At 41.8% G+C, this 16,361-nt stretch overlaps 1 protein-coding gene across 1 annotated transcript; it reads left to right on the forward strand.

Annotated features, from left to right (window-relative positions):
- The first annotated feature begins 7,224 nt into the window (after positions 1-7,224).
- On the forward strand, positions 7,225-8,090 carry LOC123448019. The gene has a single exon (XM_045124779.1). The coding sequence runs from the start codon at positions 7,280-7,282 to the stop codon at positions 7,592-7,594; it is 315 nt and encodes a 104-aa protein (XP_044980714.1). The 5' UTR covers positions 7,225-7,279; the 3' UTR covers positions 7,595-8,090.
- The last annotated feature ends 8,271 nt before the right edge of the window (positions 8,091-16,361 follow it).

Raw genomic sequence — 16,361 nt, forward strand, 5'->3', positions numbered from 1 at the left:
TCTCATCACAGCTTCTTCGACCGGCAGCGAGGAGTCGGTGGCAGTCGGTTCTCGTCGGTCGTTTCGACCAGCGAGCTTAGGTTTACCCGTCGTGGTCGGTGAGGGGCGGCAGCAACCACAACGTGCAGTTTTGACCTCCAGCCTCAGCCCTATCGTCGTGGTGCTCGCTCTGGCACCGCGGGGAGGTTCATGAGGTTGGTTCGTGCTGTTCAGGAATCAGGAGCTCGCCGGCGCTTTCACGTCAGCGGTATGCCGAGGATGGGTGTTCTGGAGCGATATCAGAGGTTGGTGCCTGGCGGCTTCGGCATCTTCCTTCGGCTGCATCGATTGGACGTGACGAGGCCAGGATTAGAGAAGTTCAGGGATTTCTCCCCGCCAGCGTTCCCCAGCTACATGTGATGTGTCGTTCGCAGCCAGCCTCCATTGAGTGCCACAAAGCAGCATGGCTGCGATGGGGCTTCTTCCAAGCTTGGGCTTCTACGAGGGTTGATCTTCTTGTCGTTAAAGACGGCATTTTCAGGGACCCGGAAGGGCCTTCTGCAATTTCTGCAATAATCTTTTTTCCAGGGTCCTCTGTGTGTTCGTTCCAGGACACCTGTTCTTCCTGTTGCTTCTAGCGTGTGTTTTTGTGTGTGTAATTTTCCTTCTGGTTAGTCAAACACGTGGACTCCTCAAAAATACAATAAGGATAGAGATTGCGTGATTACCTACACGTGACTCTACTGGAATTTCAGTGTACGCAGAGTGCCGAGCTCTTTGCCGAGCGCCAAAGCACGGGCACCCGGCAAAAACACCAACGCCGAGAGTACCTCACTGCAGAAATGAGGACACGACAACGTTATGTTGTTGCCGAGAGTAAGACACGGCAAAGAAGGCAGACTCGGCAAAACTCTGTCTTTACCGAGTACCAAACGGCAAACCCACGGTAAAGTGGTGCCACGTGGCACATCCGACAGTGATTAACGGCTCGGTGACGGTGGCAATGCTTTGCCGAGAGCCGTGACTTGACACTCGGCAAAGGGTTGTTTTTGTTAGAGTAAAATGAGATTGAATGAAAGTGAATGGACGATCAGTCCTGTTTCTATAGATTTTCAAGTATATATACATCTGGAAGAGGTGCGAAGAAGATGTGTCTGTTCGGAGGCATCCCTCCAGAACAGGTGCGTGTTGGCAATAGAAAGACAGGGGAGACACGACTGTTTGGGTTGGACACATCCCTTAGATTAATGTACTAATTAATTTCTGACACTCCCCCTTGTACAACACCGTTCCTTGAATGTTTCATCGTTGAAAGCTTCTTGCATATAGATCTTCCATCTTGAGAAATCTTTCAGATAATCTTAAGAGTCTCCCCCAAAAATCCCGTGGGAAAAATATGAGGAGAATAGAGTAGATATATTGCTAAAACTCCTTCAAACCCAATGGAAAAAATAAGGAGAAAATGATGCAACATAGATGATCATTGTCTCTTGATAACTCATATGAGAAAACCTTTGAAGAAGGAGAAAACTCATTGATAAGTTTAGAGAACAATTAATATGTCTTGAGTACTTCCTTTAAAAACCCCGGCAGGAAAAATAGAAAGTATGACATATGATCTTTGAGAATATATTGCCTCACTAAAAACCATTATGAGAAACTTGAGAGAAAACTCATAAGGGAAAAGAATGCAATCGTACATGCCATTGAAAACTCCTTTAAAACCCAGTGGAAAAAATACAAGGAGAAAATGATATGGCATATAAAGGCACTTGTGTTTATATTATCTCATTAAAAACCTTTTATGAGAAACCGTTAGGAAAAACTCATCAAGGGAAAAAGAGTACAATATATGCAATCTGATGATTGTTAATAGGTTATAGTTTGGGAGATTACTCCCCCTGAACTTTGCAAATATGGAGGCTGTCTCATACCATTACCATTGACATGAACATGAGATTGTGTATAATCTGTTGGATTATAATAATATTTTGTTTGGAAATTATTTCCTCAATTTTCTATAATCCATGAGGATAAGTAATTTCCGAGCAATGTGATTTATGATATTGCTCTTCATATAACCTATAGGTATTGAGTAACACAAGTGGAAGTATCTTGATAAATCAAGTTATGTGATTCTAATGAATCTCAACCACATGATTTTGAGTGTGGTTAACCATTCTACTAAGTTATGCATATTTTGCAATGCCTTTAAATAAAGCAATTATGTTAGAATGATAATTGGAAATAACCATTAAAATCCATTTATATGACTTCCATGTGAAGGCTATTCGAGCAAATTCAGTCATTGATGTGGCGTCAATTGGGATCAAATAAAAAACCAATATCATTACATCATATCATGGTCATATCTTCTATTTCCTGATGAAAATATCCAAAATTTACTGTAATCTTCAGATATAAGATGATAGTACTTATATCAACCGTATACCTTTTGTTGGGAGTTGCACTCCGAATAAGGATATCAAATATAGTGTCAGACCCGACGTAGTTTGCAAGTATACGAGTGCTTTGACATTATTGAAATATAGAATTTCAGGTCCTAGTATCACTTCATTATCACCCCTAGGTATGAATGGATTTGTACCTTATCAAAGGTAGTATGACCATACATGTCTTTTGTTGTTATGATATATCCACACTGAACTTCTCGTATTTGTTTTGGATACATCTAGACTGATACGTATTCTTGATAGAATGCTCAAGTTGTAAACTTAAGCTAAATTTGGTTGAATCCAAATTTTCTGTCTTGAGATGATTTTATGTATGTTTAGGTCTTGTAGAGACATTGATGATGAAATCATCGATATACACTGAGGTGATATAAGGAATTCAAATTTGGTATTCCTTTGTTAACACATAAACAATCATCATTGAGTAATCCTTCGGAAGAAGAAAATCATTTAGTCGGTAGTACCATATGATTTCCGACTATTTTGAGCCATAGAGTGACTTCTGAAATTTTACACAAATATGTTGCGATTTATTTTGGATTTGGAACTGTAAGCCCATCAGGGACTTCGTTATAAATTTCCAAAACGAGTAACTCATATGAGTATGTAGTTACTGCATCCATTAACTACATGGATAATATTATTTGTACTGCCAATGATATTTATTATCGAAACTTAATTCCACTCATACCAAGAGGATATGTTATATCATAATTTGATGTCGGGTCTCTGCGTGAACCCTTTTGCTACAAGCCTTGCTTTCTCACCACCTCATTGACTTTGTCTATAGATGAGAAGTTTTTAGTATTCCTTATGGGAGATACTAATGAATAGTATAGGTATTACTGTGGTAAATACCACTCTTTGCTGAGCGAGTGCTATTCTTCATTACTTGCTTCCTTTTATGTGAACCAATATGAGTACAAGAGGCACTCTACCATGGATTTTGGTTCAGGGCCCAAAAGGTTTTAGCAATTTTCAGAAGAAATATATGTCGACAAATGTAGACTTATGTTATATGATTCTGGAGGAATCGATGAAATTTGTGGAAATGTATTTATTCCTTTTAACTCCTTGTGATTTCCTACAACAATGGAGTCAAGGTGTTTCGATGTCCCGACACGAAAACATTTGTGCACATTTATGTCGAGCTTTGGATGATGAGTATCCAGTGAGGTGTTCTTTCAACTTGATGTTGAATTACATTTACTGGTTGAGGATTTGATTTCCTCTATTTCCGTAGAAGCATATGCGAGATTATATCTCGTGTGGTCAGATTTCTCCCCCTCTTGCTCTCATTTCGGGAGAAGAACGGTTTATCAGGTACCTCCACTCTTTCTGACACTTTACTGCAGGAATATAATTGAGTAACACCTTTGTCATCAGTAAATTTATGTGGTAGATTTGCAATGTGTTGCAAATATGTGATTCTAAACTTCGTGTTCAGATTCTTTGAGTACGTGGATATAAGGACTGAATGTGAATAATATTACTAATTTATTTCTTGGCATTCTTTGTGGTACTTATCTCCCCCTAATGCGAGAAATGTCCTTATTGCTGATGCAATCAGCATACGGGCTATGAATAATTTTGATTGATGGATAAATTTTTATTCCTTACATAGATCCCTTTTTTTGTGAGAGCCCGTTGATGTATGCTGGAGTGGTGATATCGGTACGTAACCGAATTATCGCAGATAGGAAATACTTTGTTGATTTCCACATAATTACTACAAGGGGAAAGTAGTATGCTATGCAGTTGGTATGATTTATATCATACTTACAGTGTGTAATGCCGTATTTGTTTAGCATGAGGCTAGTAAATTAGGATTCTATAAGTTTGGTCATATTATTAATTTCATTATCTTTGATAAGATATTAAACTAAACCATTATGTGTATGTACATAAAGTATTATGTATAATCAGACATTGCTTGTGGAATGAGTTCAACGAAGTTGTCCATTCGAATGTATTTATCCCTTGTTTAGGATAACTTGCTCTTACTTTGAGAATTTGAGCAATTAATTTAGTTATATAATTCATGGTTTGTGTGACAAGAGACACAGTGGAAATTATTTTATAAATGTTTCCATGAGTACCATGAAGTATCTATATAATACCACATAATGGTTGAGTAATCCACATATCTTCTGAATTTGCTCAAGGAAGAATGAGTTGCTCATTTAGAATTGTAAGGTGAGAGTGCCTTAAAATAATTTCCCCTATCACACATGTGGTGCACATAAAATCCGATGATTTGGGAAATTTTGCAAGTTGTTAAATTGTGACCAATAGAATTGTCCATAATTTTCTAATCAACCCCAAACTAGGATTGTAAGGCTTATAACCAAATATTTTGTAAGATTTAGAAAATTATTTTGTACGCAACGAAACTAAGTATGAATTGATTCATACATTCAAAATTTATCAAACATGATGTTCAAGAAATAGGATGTTGGACATTATACTACATGTAGTAGTACAACTATAGGCAAACAATATTTTGGGAATAATCAGGATATTACATGAGGTCTCCCATATTACTGAAAAATGAATTATGCAAACATATTATAGGCGCAAACGAATTGATCATTCTTTTATTGCACTATATTTTTGGTTCTCCTTCTGATGATGATTTGAGAACATCATTTACAAGAATAGTTTCTGGTCGTATGTTTGCAAATTTTCAAATATCCCAATAAACTTATTTGCCTTTTAATAAATTCATGGTGTGGTTTGACCATATGTTTGAGGGTTTGGTAATCATATGTACTATATTTATGTAACCACACATTTGACAAACTTGAGAGTTGTCTTTGTGATCATTTGAAAATGATCAATTCCCAATTAAAAGGTAATTCCGACATCGATTGTCTTTAGCCTCCACTTTACTTTGAATTTCTCATGGTTCTATTTTGTGAACAGTGACTTGCTAATCAATACTAGCAAATATTTGAAATAATGGTATAGCACCCGTTGGGTGAATATGATGATTTTGAGAAATAATATGTTTCTTTACCATGAAAATGGTAATGCCATCATAAGAAGATGTAAAGTGCATCAAGGGCTTTTCAACCCGATCTGCATATGAAAATGTCAGATCATGAGATCTCAAGTTCAAGTTGATTTTATAATTACCAAAATTGTAAGTTGCGATAGACTTGAGGCCTTGAAAAATTGTTGGGTGATCATTCCAAATGTGCTCATGGCAGCATGTTTCTCTTAGGGGAAATATTCAAGGTTAATAAATATTTATCCATTATGTACTTGGTTTGATAACCAAGTGAAGTTGATGACATATAAAATGCATATGTTCATCAATAGAATAGCCATGTGTTACATGAAACGATCAAGCATTGTTTAACTTACTTCTTAGAGTAAAATAAAAATATATGGATGAAATGATCTTGTTGAGCACAATCCGTCAAGGTGATGCTTGGTGAACATGGGGGGTAAACCTCCAATATAGTGCATGCGATGAAATCATTGCTAATGTTTTGGGCTTCATTCATGATAAAAAGTGCGACTTTAGAGTCATGGCCAAAAACATAGACTTTGCAATTTTAACATTGCTTTGTCACTATGAAAATAACAACCACAATGTGATGTGGATCTTGCAATAGTATTTGAGACACTCGCTACAAATTATGGCATACATCTTGATGGATGGATGACAATATAATTAGAAATAGTGACATAGACTCCATTGCCATGCATTTTACGAATGTACTAGAAGGTAATCACAGATATATGCAAATATTTTTATAGTTTTCTATGACATATTCAAACAAAATGTGCAAGAACAATATTTACTATGAGAGTAAAATATTTTAGTGAACAACAACAACAAATGCTTCGGAGGAGCAAATACTAGTACGGCTAATGCCTTATAGCCATATGTTACCTGTATGGGTAAACTAGAGATAATTAATTTACCTACAGTAAATTAAAGACCATCATGATTGATGTTGTAATGAATTTAACAAAATTAATGGGTATTTCAAGGAGTTATATTGAAACCATTAATGTGAATCTCAAATTGCTAAATATGACACCTTGAAGATAATCTCCAAAATGGAGTAGATCTCGCAGCACTAGGGAGTATAATCTGATGAAGTCAGTAGACTCACTCATAATGCCTTATGTCATGACTTAGTAAAATGTGTGGGAGAGCACTTTGTAAAACAATCATAATGTCGAAACCACAAAATGTAGGCTTTATCAATAGTGGTGATAATCTGTAAAGCAGTAGATGTGCACACTACCTTGTGACCCCAAAACATCAATTTGAAAAACAACACTTAGAATTTAGCATATCAATTCTTGCTTGTATCAAGCCAAAGGCTCGATTAAGATGAATTGATATTTATTTGCAAATAAATGTATTAATCTCAAGATGTAGCGAAAATGGAGATACATACATTCTGGAATACATCGTACTCAACAGAAATACACTACTATTGCAATAAATAGTAATGACGTTGCAAACTTGATGTTCAAGTGAAAACTTGAAGTGTATAGATCTCAAATTGAATGAAATGATCTTGTATCAAGTTGTAAGATAATTCAGCAAAGTAAATTAATATTTTGCGAGAGAAAATTAATCTCAATCGCAATAAGATTGTTTTATGAGGAAAAATATATTTTCTCGATCGCAAAGCAATATTGTTGTGCGAGAAAATTTAATCTTGATCGCCAAAAACATGTTCTAGAGAATGTGGTAAACACATTGAACATGTCAAGTATAAGCATACACATATTTTTGAACCCATTTAGCATTAAGATAAAGTTTTAGGACTAAATCGAGGAATGGCTGAAAGGATAAGATGCCCTTTCTTCCTCCTGTGTGGCCATCCCGTAACTGTCGCCTCAGCGGCCACGGCCTCGAGCGGGCCGGGAGCCGGGAGCGGGCAGCCACGGCACAGGCGGCTGCGGCCACGACCTTGAGAGGGTCGGGCGCGGCCATGGCCTCGCACGGGCGGCGGACGGGCAGTGCAGCGCTGGCGGCTGCAACCACAACCTCGAGCGAGCCGGGCGCGGCCATTGCCTCGCGCAGGCACGGGCACGGCGGCCAGTCGAGGCGACGGCCGGCGACAGGGACAAAGCCGCTGGAGCCGGCGAAATGGTCCAGCAGGGACTGAAGCCACACGATTCCACTTGCCATGGATTCCTTCGTCCGTCGTCCAACGTCAAGGCAAGATTATGTTCCTGGTAAAACAATTTTCTGTAGCCATGATGAAAATTGGAAAAGTAGCACCTTGTTTCTTTGTAGCGATTAGATGAAATTGGTACGCTAGTTTGCATGGTGCTTTACTCGAGTCTCTGGTTCTCTTCTTCGTACTCTGTCTTGCCATGAACAGGTCGTCCGATACGGAGCAGCGCGCTGTGCCGTGAACGGCTGGACAGGGGCATGGCCTCGAGTGCCGCCGATCTGCACGTATGCAAAAGGAGGGCCGCATCGACCACCACAGAGCAACTCTGAGGGTGGCTGTAGTCATCAGCCTTTTGTCGTTCCTGCTCATTCCGTGTAACGCCCTCAGGCTGACAGGATCGCTCTGCCAAGAGCGTGCTGATAATGTGTTAGAGTAAAACGAGATTGAATGAAAGTGAATGGACGATCAGTCCTGTTTCTATTGATTTTCAAGTATATATATATCTGAAAAAGGTGCAAAGAAGAGGTGTCTGTTCGGAGGCATCCCTCCAGAACAGGTGCCTGTTGGCAATAGAAAGACAGAGGAGACACGACTGTTCGGGTTGGATACATCCCTTAGATTAATGTACTAATTAATTTCTAAAAGTTTTGTTGTGGGAGTTTAGTCCACCCTCGTCTAAGGATGAGCGTCATAAATGATATAAATGGTAGAATGGTCTATCGGCATGACACGTACCAGGCCCACAGTGTCATGATGTGAGTTTTGCCGTTCGGGAGCTCATCCTGGCTGCTAGCTACTACTACCCACATCATGGCACTTTGGGTCCGGTAATTTTTTTGAATAGGCCTCACCTAAGGCCATCGCAGGGCACGTGTCAGTCCCCCGCGTTTTTCTGATCCGCGTGTAATATTTGAAATATTTATTGCACTGCTAGGGTTTTAACGCTAGAAATTGCAGATTTGCAAGCAGTGCGTAGGCCTTCTGCAGATGAGGGAGGGGGAGGCCTTGCCGTCGGAGGAAAAATTACCTCGGTGGCATGCCTAATGCAAGCATTTAAATCCTCGAAAAATCATACGATGCAGGAAATCCTCGGGATCTGGCACGGTGTCATCACATGGCCCCTGTAGGGTGTGGTAAAATTTTGGGCACGTTTCGAATAGGCCTCACCCGAGGCTGCTTGTAAACCGAACCATCTTCGAGCTAGTGTTTGGGTATCGAATAAGGAATGTGTCCGGTTTGTGAAGGAAGTGCGGGTCTTGTTGCTTCGTTGCCCCCGAAACTTCTACGCCTCTCACAGGATACCATCGCATGACACGTACTAGTAGGCCCCCGTATGTTTCGGACCCGCGTGCAATATTTGAGACATTAATTGCATTGTTATAGTTTCAACGCCGAAAATTGCACATCTGCAAGGCGGCACATGGAATCATGCCCAAAAGCTGAATGGAAAATCTTATTTGATGAATTTGCGACATGCATAGGCCTTGTGCAGATGACGGAGGGGCAGGCCCTACCACCGGGGGGTGAAATTACCTCGGTGGCATGCCTGATGCAACCGATTAAATTCTCAAAAAATTGTACAATGCCGGAAATCCTCGAGATCTGGCACGGCGTCATCACATGGCCCCTGTAGGGTGTGATAAAATTTTGGGCGCGTTACGAATAGGCCTCACCTGAGGCTACATGTAAACCGCACCATCACCGAGCTAGTCTCTCGGTATCAAGAGGGAATGTGTCCGGTTTGTGAAGGAAGTGCGGGTCTTGTTCCTCTGTTGCCCTCGAAACTTCTAGGCCTCTCAAAGAAGGCCATTGATGACACATGCTAGTCCCCCGCATTTTCCGGACCCGCGTGCAATATTTGAGACATTTATTGCACTACTAGGGTTTCAGCGCCGGAAATTGCAAATCTGCAAGGAGGCACATGGAATTATGCCCAGAAGCTGAATGGAAAATCTTATTTGATGTCTTTGTGACATGCGTAGGCCTTATGCAGATGAGGGAGGGGCAGGCCCTGCCATCGGGGGGTGAAATTACCTCGGTGCCATGCCAGATGCAACAATTTAAATCCTGAGAAAATTGTACGATGCTGGAAATCCTCGGGATCTGGCACGACGCCATCACATTGAAGCGTAACACAACAGAAAACAAAAAAAATCCGACCTACGCTCCAACCCAGGACCACTATGGAGACTGCATACAAGGTTTGATCATTTTCTTTACCGACTCGTAGCGCGGCGGAAGTAGAGTCGATGATGATCGGCGGTGCAGATCCCCGCAGCTCGGATTTACAACCTCCCAACCACGAGGATGCATACCCTCATTAGCCCCTCGGACAGCCCTCCGGGAGGCGGTCAGACAGTCCCCTGTACGGTTTCGCGGACAGCCCTTCGGGAGGTTCTTTTGAATCTCGAACGGTCACTCGGACAACCCTTCGGGAGGACCTTCGAAACTCCGGCAGTCACTCGGACAGCCCTTCGGGAGGCACTCTTGAACTAAGGCCGAAACAACGATCTCTCTACACAGTTGCACACATACGGTGTCATCTATCTGGCAGGGCTTCGTCGTCCATAACTAGTTCTTGCCGGAACCCAAACAGCCTTTCGGCTCCACGAAACTATTTCGCTCGGAGGGAGAGAGAAGCCAGATAACATCAGATGGCATGTGTATGTGAGAAAGATTGAGTGTGGAGAGTGCCTCTCCACCTCTATTTATAGGAAAACCCAAGGGGTAGGGTGGCTCTCAAAAGACCAAAATGCCCATGAGGTGAGCACACCACAAGGGCATAAAGGGAAAGCCTCCAAATAGTGTTGTCTGCATCACCATGCCTGCATCATTATGCCTGCATCACCATGCCTGCATCATCCCCTAATAGTATTTCCACTATTTACAATAGTGTTTCCACTATATATATAGTGTTTCTACTATTCAAAATAGTGTTTTCGCTATTCATGAAGACATTTTTCTGCATCCGTTAAATCCCAAAGTATTTCTGTATGCCTAGGACAACTCGAGTACCCACTGAAACAATTTTCGACGCGTTCTGAAACAATTCCGGAATAATGTTTTTCTTCAGCGAAAAACTACCATAGCGGTTCCGGCTGCTCTGGAACACTTCCGGTTTTTTCTTCGAAAAAATTTGAGAAGTTCCCAGAATCATTCTGGCACCCTCCAAGAATTTCCACACGTGTGCCAAAACCATTTTTACTTAATGGTATATTGTGAAACAACTATTCATTTTTACCGAAACTATTCCAGTGTTCTGTGTGCGGAACTCTTACGTTGTCTTCGAAACATTTTCAGTGATTTTCTCTCAGATTCCGTGTCTAGTATTCAGCAAATAGATGACCCTTAAGCGTGTGACCCTATAGGTTTGATGAAGTACATACATGACCCGGAACCCCTTCCGATCAATGATCAACATCGGAGCCGTCGACACCCATATTGACCTTATACCCACACGAATGAATATTCGAGTGAACCTCCGATTGCCGTGTGCTATTCCTGTTGCTTCGCGATATGTTACAAATACCCGAGGTGAGACATGTTGGCATCCCCGTGGATCAACAACTTGTCCACTATGCCAGTTACATCGTTACCGGTATTGTTCTCTTTTCTCGTTACCGTGTTCCGGCATCCCCGTGATCGAATTACAAAGTGTCTGGCCAGACAATGATGGATACCGTAACACCAAGGGGTCCCAGACATATCTCTCCATCTTTGGAGGAGCAAATCCCAATCTTGAGCTATCAAGTTACTTGACATACTTTCCCATGAACCCGCAAGCCGTCGTAATAGCCATCCAGTTACGGATGATGTTTAACAAACCCCAAAGTTCATGAATCAAGCATGAAGAAACTCGATACTCTCATGGTCTGAGAAATCATGGAAACTTAACCATCTCTGTGTTATTGCCCATTTAACTTGTGATGAATGTATCTCATTGCATAACATCAATTCGGGTCGATTCAACACAAATGTTCTTCTAACATTGTGCCCTCAAAGTTGCTGGCATAGACATGCCCATGATCAGGAAAACAGAACCATCATGCAACACTTGAGCTAGTCTTAGAGGCCAGACTAGGAATACATTTTACCGTTTATTATTCCACACGTGCATATGAGTCTTCCTCCAAGCCTCGTGGTTATTGTAGACTCGAGAACTATAGCAGTTATAGCATGAAACATAAACCTAATTATGAACAGGGAGATAATCAATAACATTTAGTATTGCCTCTAGCGCATTTCTCCTACACACACGACCCCGGTAGGGTGTCGTAAAATTTTGGTTGTGTTTCAAATAGGCCTCACCTTAGTCTGCTTGTAAACCGCACTATCTCCAAGCTAGTCTCTGGGTATCGAGAGGGAACGTGTCTGGTTTGTGAAGGAGGTGCGGGTCTTGTTGCTCCGTTGCCCTCGAAACTGCTAGGCCTCTCAAAGGAGGCCATCACATGACATGTGCTACGCTCCCGCATTTTCCGGACCCACGTGCAATATTTGAGATATTTATTGCATTGCTAGGGTTTCAACGCCGAAAGTTGCAGATCTGCAAGGAGGCACATGGAATCATGCCGAGAAGATGAATGGAAAATCCTATGTGATGCAAGATTAGATGAAAGAGGCACAAATGATGCTGACTACTCATTTTGGTGACTATTCATTTTCCTGACTACTCATTTTGCCGGGAGTAGCAATCGGTATGCATGCCTTTTCCGAGAGCTTCTCTCGGTAAAAGAAAAAAAAATCCTATATCTAGATTTGAAATCCTTTTCCGAGAGTCAATCTCGGCAGACTTGTGTTTTCCGAGTGCGGCACTCGGTAAAGGTGAAAACGTAGATCTTGGTTTTCACCTTTACCGAGTGTCGCACCGGCGCTCGGCAAAGGCAGCACGGGACACTTAAGTGAATTCCCTACGCTCTCTCTCTCTTCATTTTGGTGCGCGTCCACACTTTCCTCCTCTCCTCTCTGCCAACGCCCTCCCCCTTAGCCGCCCCACCCACCGATCGGCTCCCCTAAGCCCCCCAGCCGGTGCCCCCTCTAGCCGGCAGGAAACAGCCTCCCCGCACCGTCCCTGAGCTCCTCCCTTCCGACCTCCTTGGTGATCTTGCCCCTGCTGCTCCTCTCTTCCTTCCTCGGTGGATAGATGAATAGATGGATGGATGGATGGATGGATAGATGGATGGATATATAGATGAATAGATGGATGGATTGATTTTGGAGAATTTGATGATGTTGTATGGATGGATAGATGGATGGATGATGTCTAGATGTATGGATGGATAGATTAATGGATGCTATATAAATCAATTTTGTCGTTCTTGTGTAGGTATGGTAGTTTTAGTTGTGTGTAGTAGTTTTAGTTCTATGTAGTAGTTTTTGTATTAGTTTTTATTTAGTAGTTTTTATATTGAGCGAGTGTCCACCATATTTGACACATGAGGGATGTTTTCAGAGGAATGGTATCAATGTCACGCACAATGGACTCGCCCAGCTTGACCATCACCGAAAGTAGAAATACCCGTGAGAGAATGTCCACCATATATACAACCAGCAGAGAGAGTGTCCACCATATTTGAGAGATGAGAGATGTTACTGGTAACTCACAAGTGTAGGGGATCGCAACAGTTTTCGAGGGTAGATTATTCAATCCAAATTTATTGATTTGACTCAAGGGGAAGCGAAAGAATATTCTCAAGTATTAGCAGTTGAGTTCTCAATTCAACCACACCTGAAAGATTTAGTATCTGCAACAAAGTATCAGTAGCAAAGTAGTGTGATAGCAACAATAGCAACGGTAACCAGTAGCAGCAAAGTGACATCAGTAGCAGCAAAGTAAGAGCAGTAGCAACAGAGTAACAGTAGCAGTAGTGACAGCAGTAGCGGCAAAGCAACGTAGCAAGGACCAGTAGGAAAATCTCGTAGGCATTGGATCGGTGATGGATGATTATGCCGGATGCTATTCATCATGTAACAGTTATAACACGGAGAGATATGTAACTAGCCCCCGTTCGTCAATCTAATGTAGGCATGTATTCCGTATGTAGTCATACGTGCTTAGGGAAAAGAACTTGCATGACATCTATTGTCCATCCCTCCCGTGGCAGCGGGGTCCTAATGGAAACTACGAGATATTAAGGTTCTCCTTTTAATAAAGAACCGGACCAACGTATTAACGCTTGGTGAATACAAGAACTCCTCATACTATGGTCATCTCCGGGAGTGGTTTCGGCTATTGTCACTCCGGAGTTGCCGGGTCATAACACATAGTAGGTGACTACAACTTGCAAGATAGGATCTAAAACACACATATATTGGCGACAACATAATAGGTTCAGATCTGAAATCATGGCACTCGGGCCCTAGTGACAAGCATTAAGCATGGCAAAGTAGTAGCAACATCAATCTCAGAACATAGTGGATACTAGGGATCAATCCCCGTCAAAACTAACTCGATTACATGATAGATCATATCCAACCCATCACCGTCCAGCAAGCCTACGATGAGATTACTCACGAACAGTGAAGAGCATCATGGAATTGGCGATGAAGGAAGGTTGATGATGACGATGGCGACGATCTCCCCTCTCCGGAGCCCAAAACGGACTCCAGATCTGCCCTCCAGATGAAGAACAGGAGGTGGCGGCGCCTCCCTATCGTAAAACGCGATGAACCCTTCTCCTTGATTTTTTTCCGGGCGAGACGGACTAAATAGAGCTGAGATTGGAGGTGGTGGAGGTTTGCGGGCCCCACAAGCCTGCCAGGCGCGGCCAAATACTGGTGCAAGAATCAGCAGAGGGAGTGGAGCTGTGAGCCAACAAGTCTGCCAGGCACGACCAGGGGGGCCCGCGCCTAGTGGGCTTGTGGGCTCACAGCTCCACTCCCTCTGCTGATTCTTGCACCAGTATTTTTCATATATTCCAGAAAAATTCTCCGTAAATTTTCAGGTCATTCCGAGAACTTTTATTTCTGCGCAAAAACAACACCATGGCAATTCTGCTGAAAACAGCGTTAGTCCGGGTTACTTCCATTCAAATCATGCAAATTAGAGTCCAAAACAAGGGCAAAAGTGTTCGGAAAAGTAGATACGACAGAGACGTATCAACTCCCCCAAGCTTAAAGCCTTGCTTGTCCTCAAGAAATTCAGTTGACAAACTGAAAGAGACAAAAGAAAAACTTTGACAAACTCTGTTTGATCTTGTTGTTGCAACTATGTCTAACTCATAACCAGAATTTCAGCAAGATCACAAGAAAACCACATAAGCAAATGACATCTAGGTCTCACGGTAAACTCATATCAATGGCATAATCAACTAGCGAGCAAATAATAATAAGTCTCAAACGTCAACACTTCAATCAAAACAATCATGAAGCAGTACGAACAGATGGTATCTCACTAGCTCTTTCTAAGACCGCAAAACATAAATGCAGAGCACCTTCAAAGACCAAGGGCTGACTAAACATTGTAATTCATGGCAATGAAGATCCAGTCACAGTCATACTCAACACAGTTAAAAGCAAAGCATAAAAATGACAGAGGTGCTCTCTAATTGGTGCTTTGTAAGAAGAGGATGACTCAACAGGAACATAAATAGACAGGCCCTTCGCAGAGGGAAGCATTGATTTGCACAGGTGCCAGAGCTCAAACTTTGAAAACAGAGATAATAATTTTGGGTGGCATGCTTTCATTGTCAATGCAATGACTAAGACTTCTCACAATCTTCCACGCTACACATGCTATAGGCGGTTTCCAAATAGAAAAGTAAAGTTTTGACTCCCCCACCACCAATCAATCACACTCCATGACTAGCCGAATACTCGGGGTGCCGTCCATAACCAAATCAATCTAGGGGGAGTTTTGTTTGCAATTATCTTTTCAATTTGAGCATGGAACTGGGAATTCCAATTACCGGCCCCTTTCTCGTGAATGATAGTGAATAAACACATATCGAGGATAACACGCCTAGCATGGAAGATACTGATAGCCCCTTGTCACCATATGAGTGGTTCGGGCATGCAAAACATATTATTTCTTGAAGATTTAGAGAGTGGCACATGCAAATTTACTTGGAACGGCAGGTAGATACCGCATATAGGTAGGTATGGTGGACTCATATGGAACAACTTTGGGTTTATGGAAGTGGATGAACAAGCAGTATTCCCGCTTAGTACAAGTGAAGGCTAGCAAAAGACTGGGAAGCGACCAACTAAAGAGCGACAATAGTCATCAAAATGCAATGAGATTAACTAACATTGAGTGCAAGCATGAGTAGGACATAAATCACCATGAACATGAATATCATAGAGGCTATGTTGATTTTGTTTCAACTACATGCGTGAACATGCGCCAAGTCAAGCCTCTTGAATCATTCAAAGGAGGATACCATCCTATCATACAACAACACAGTCATCTCAAAATTCATGTGGGCATCCAAGACAAACCATTATAAGCTCCTAGCTAAATAAGCATGGCATCAGCAACTATGATCTCTAAGTTGTCATTGCAAACATGTTTCTCTCACAATAAAGCTGAATCAGGCACGATGAGATGGTCATATTTACAAAAAAAATAGATCGAGTTCATACCAGCTTTTCCAGGCTCAGTCACTTCATCATATATCGTCATTATTGCTTTTCACTTGCACGACCGAATGATGTGAACAATAATAAGCGTTCTCGTGCATTCGACTAAAGCTGGAATCTGCAGGCAAACACAAAGGAGAAGACAAAGTAATATGGCTCTTTAACTGATAAACAGATA

Source organism: Hordeum vulgare, chromosome 4H (genome assembly GCF_904849725.1).
Source record: "Hordeum vulgare subsp. vulgare chromosome 4H, MorexV3_pseudomolecules_assembly, whole genome shotgun sequence".
Taxonomy (NCBI): domain Eukaryota; kingdom Viridiplantae; phylum Streptophyta; class Magnoliopsida; order Poales; family Poaceae; genus Hordeum; species Hordeum vulgare.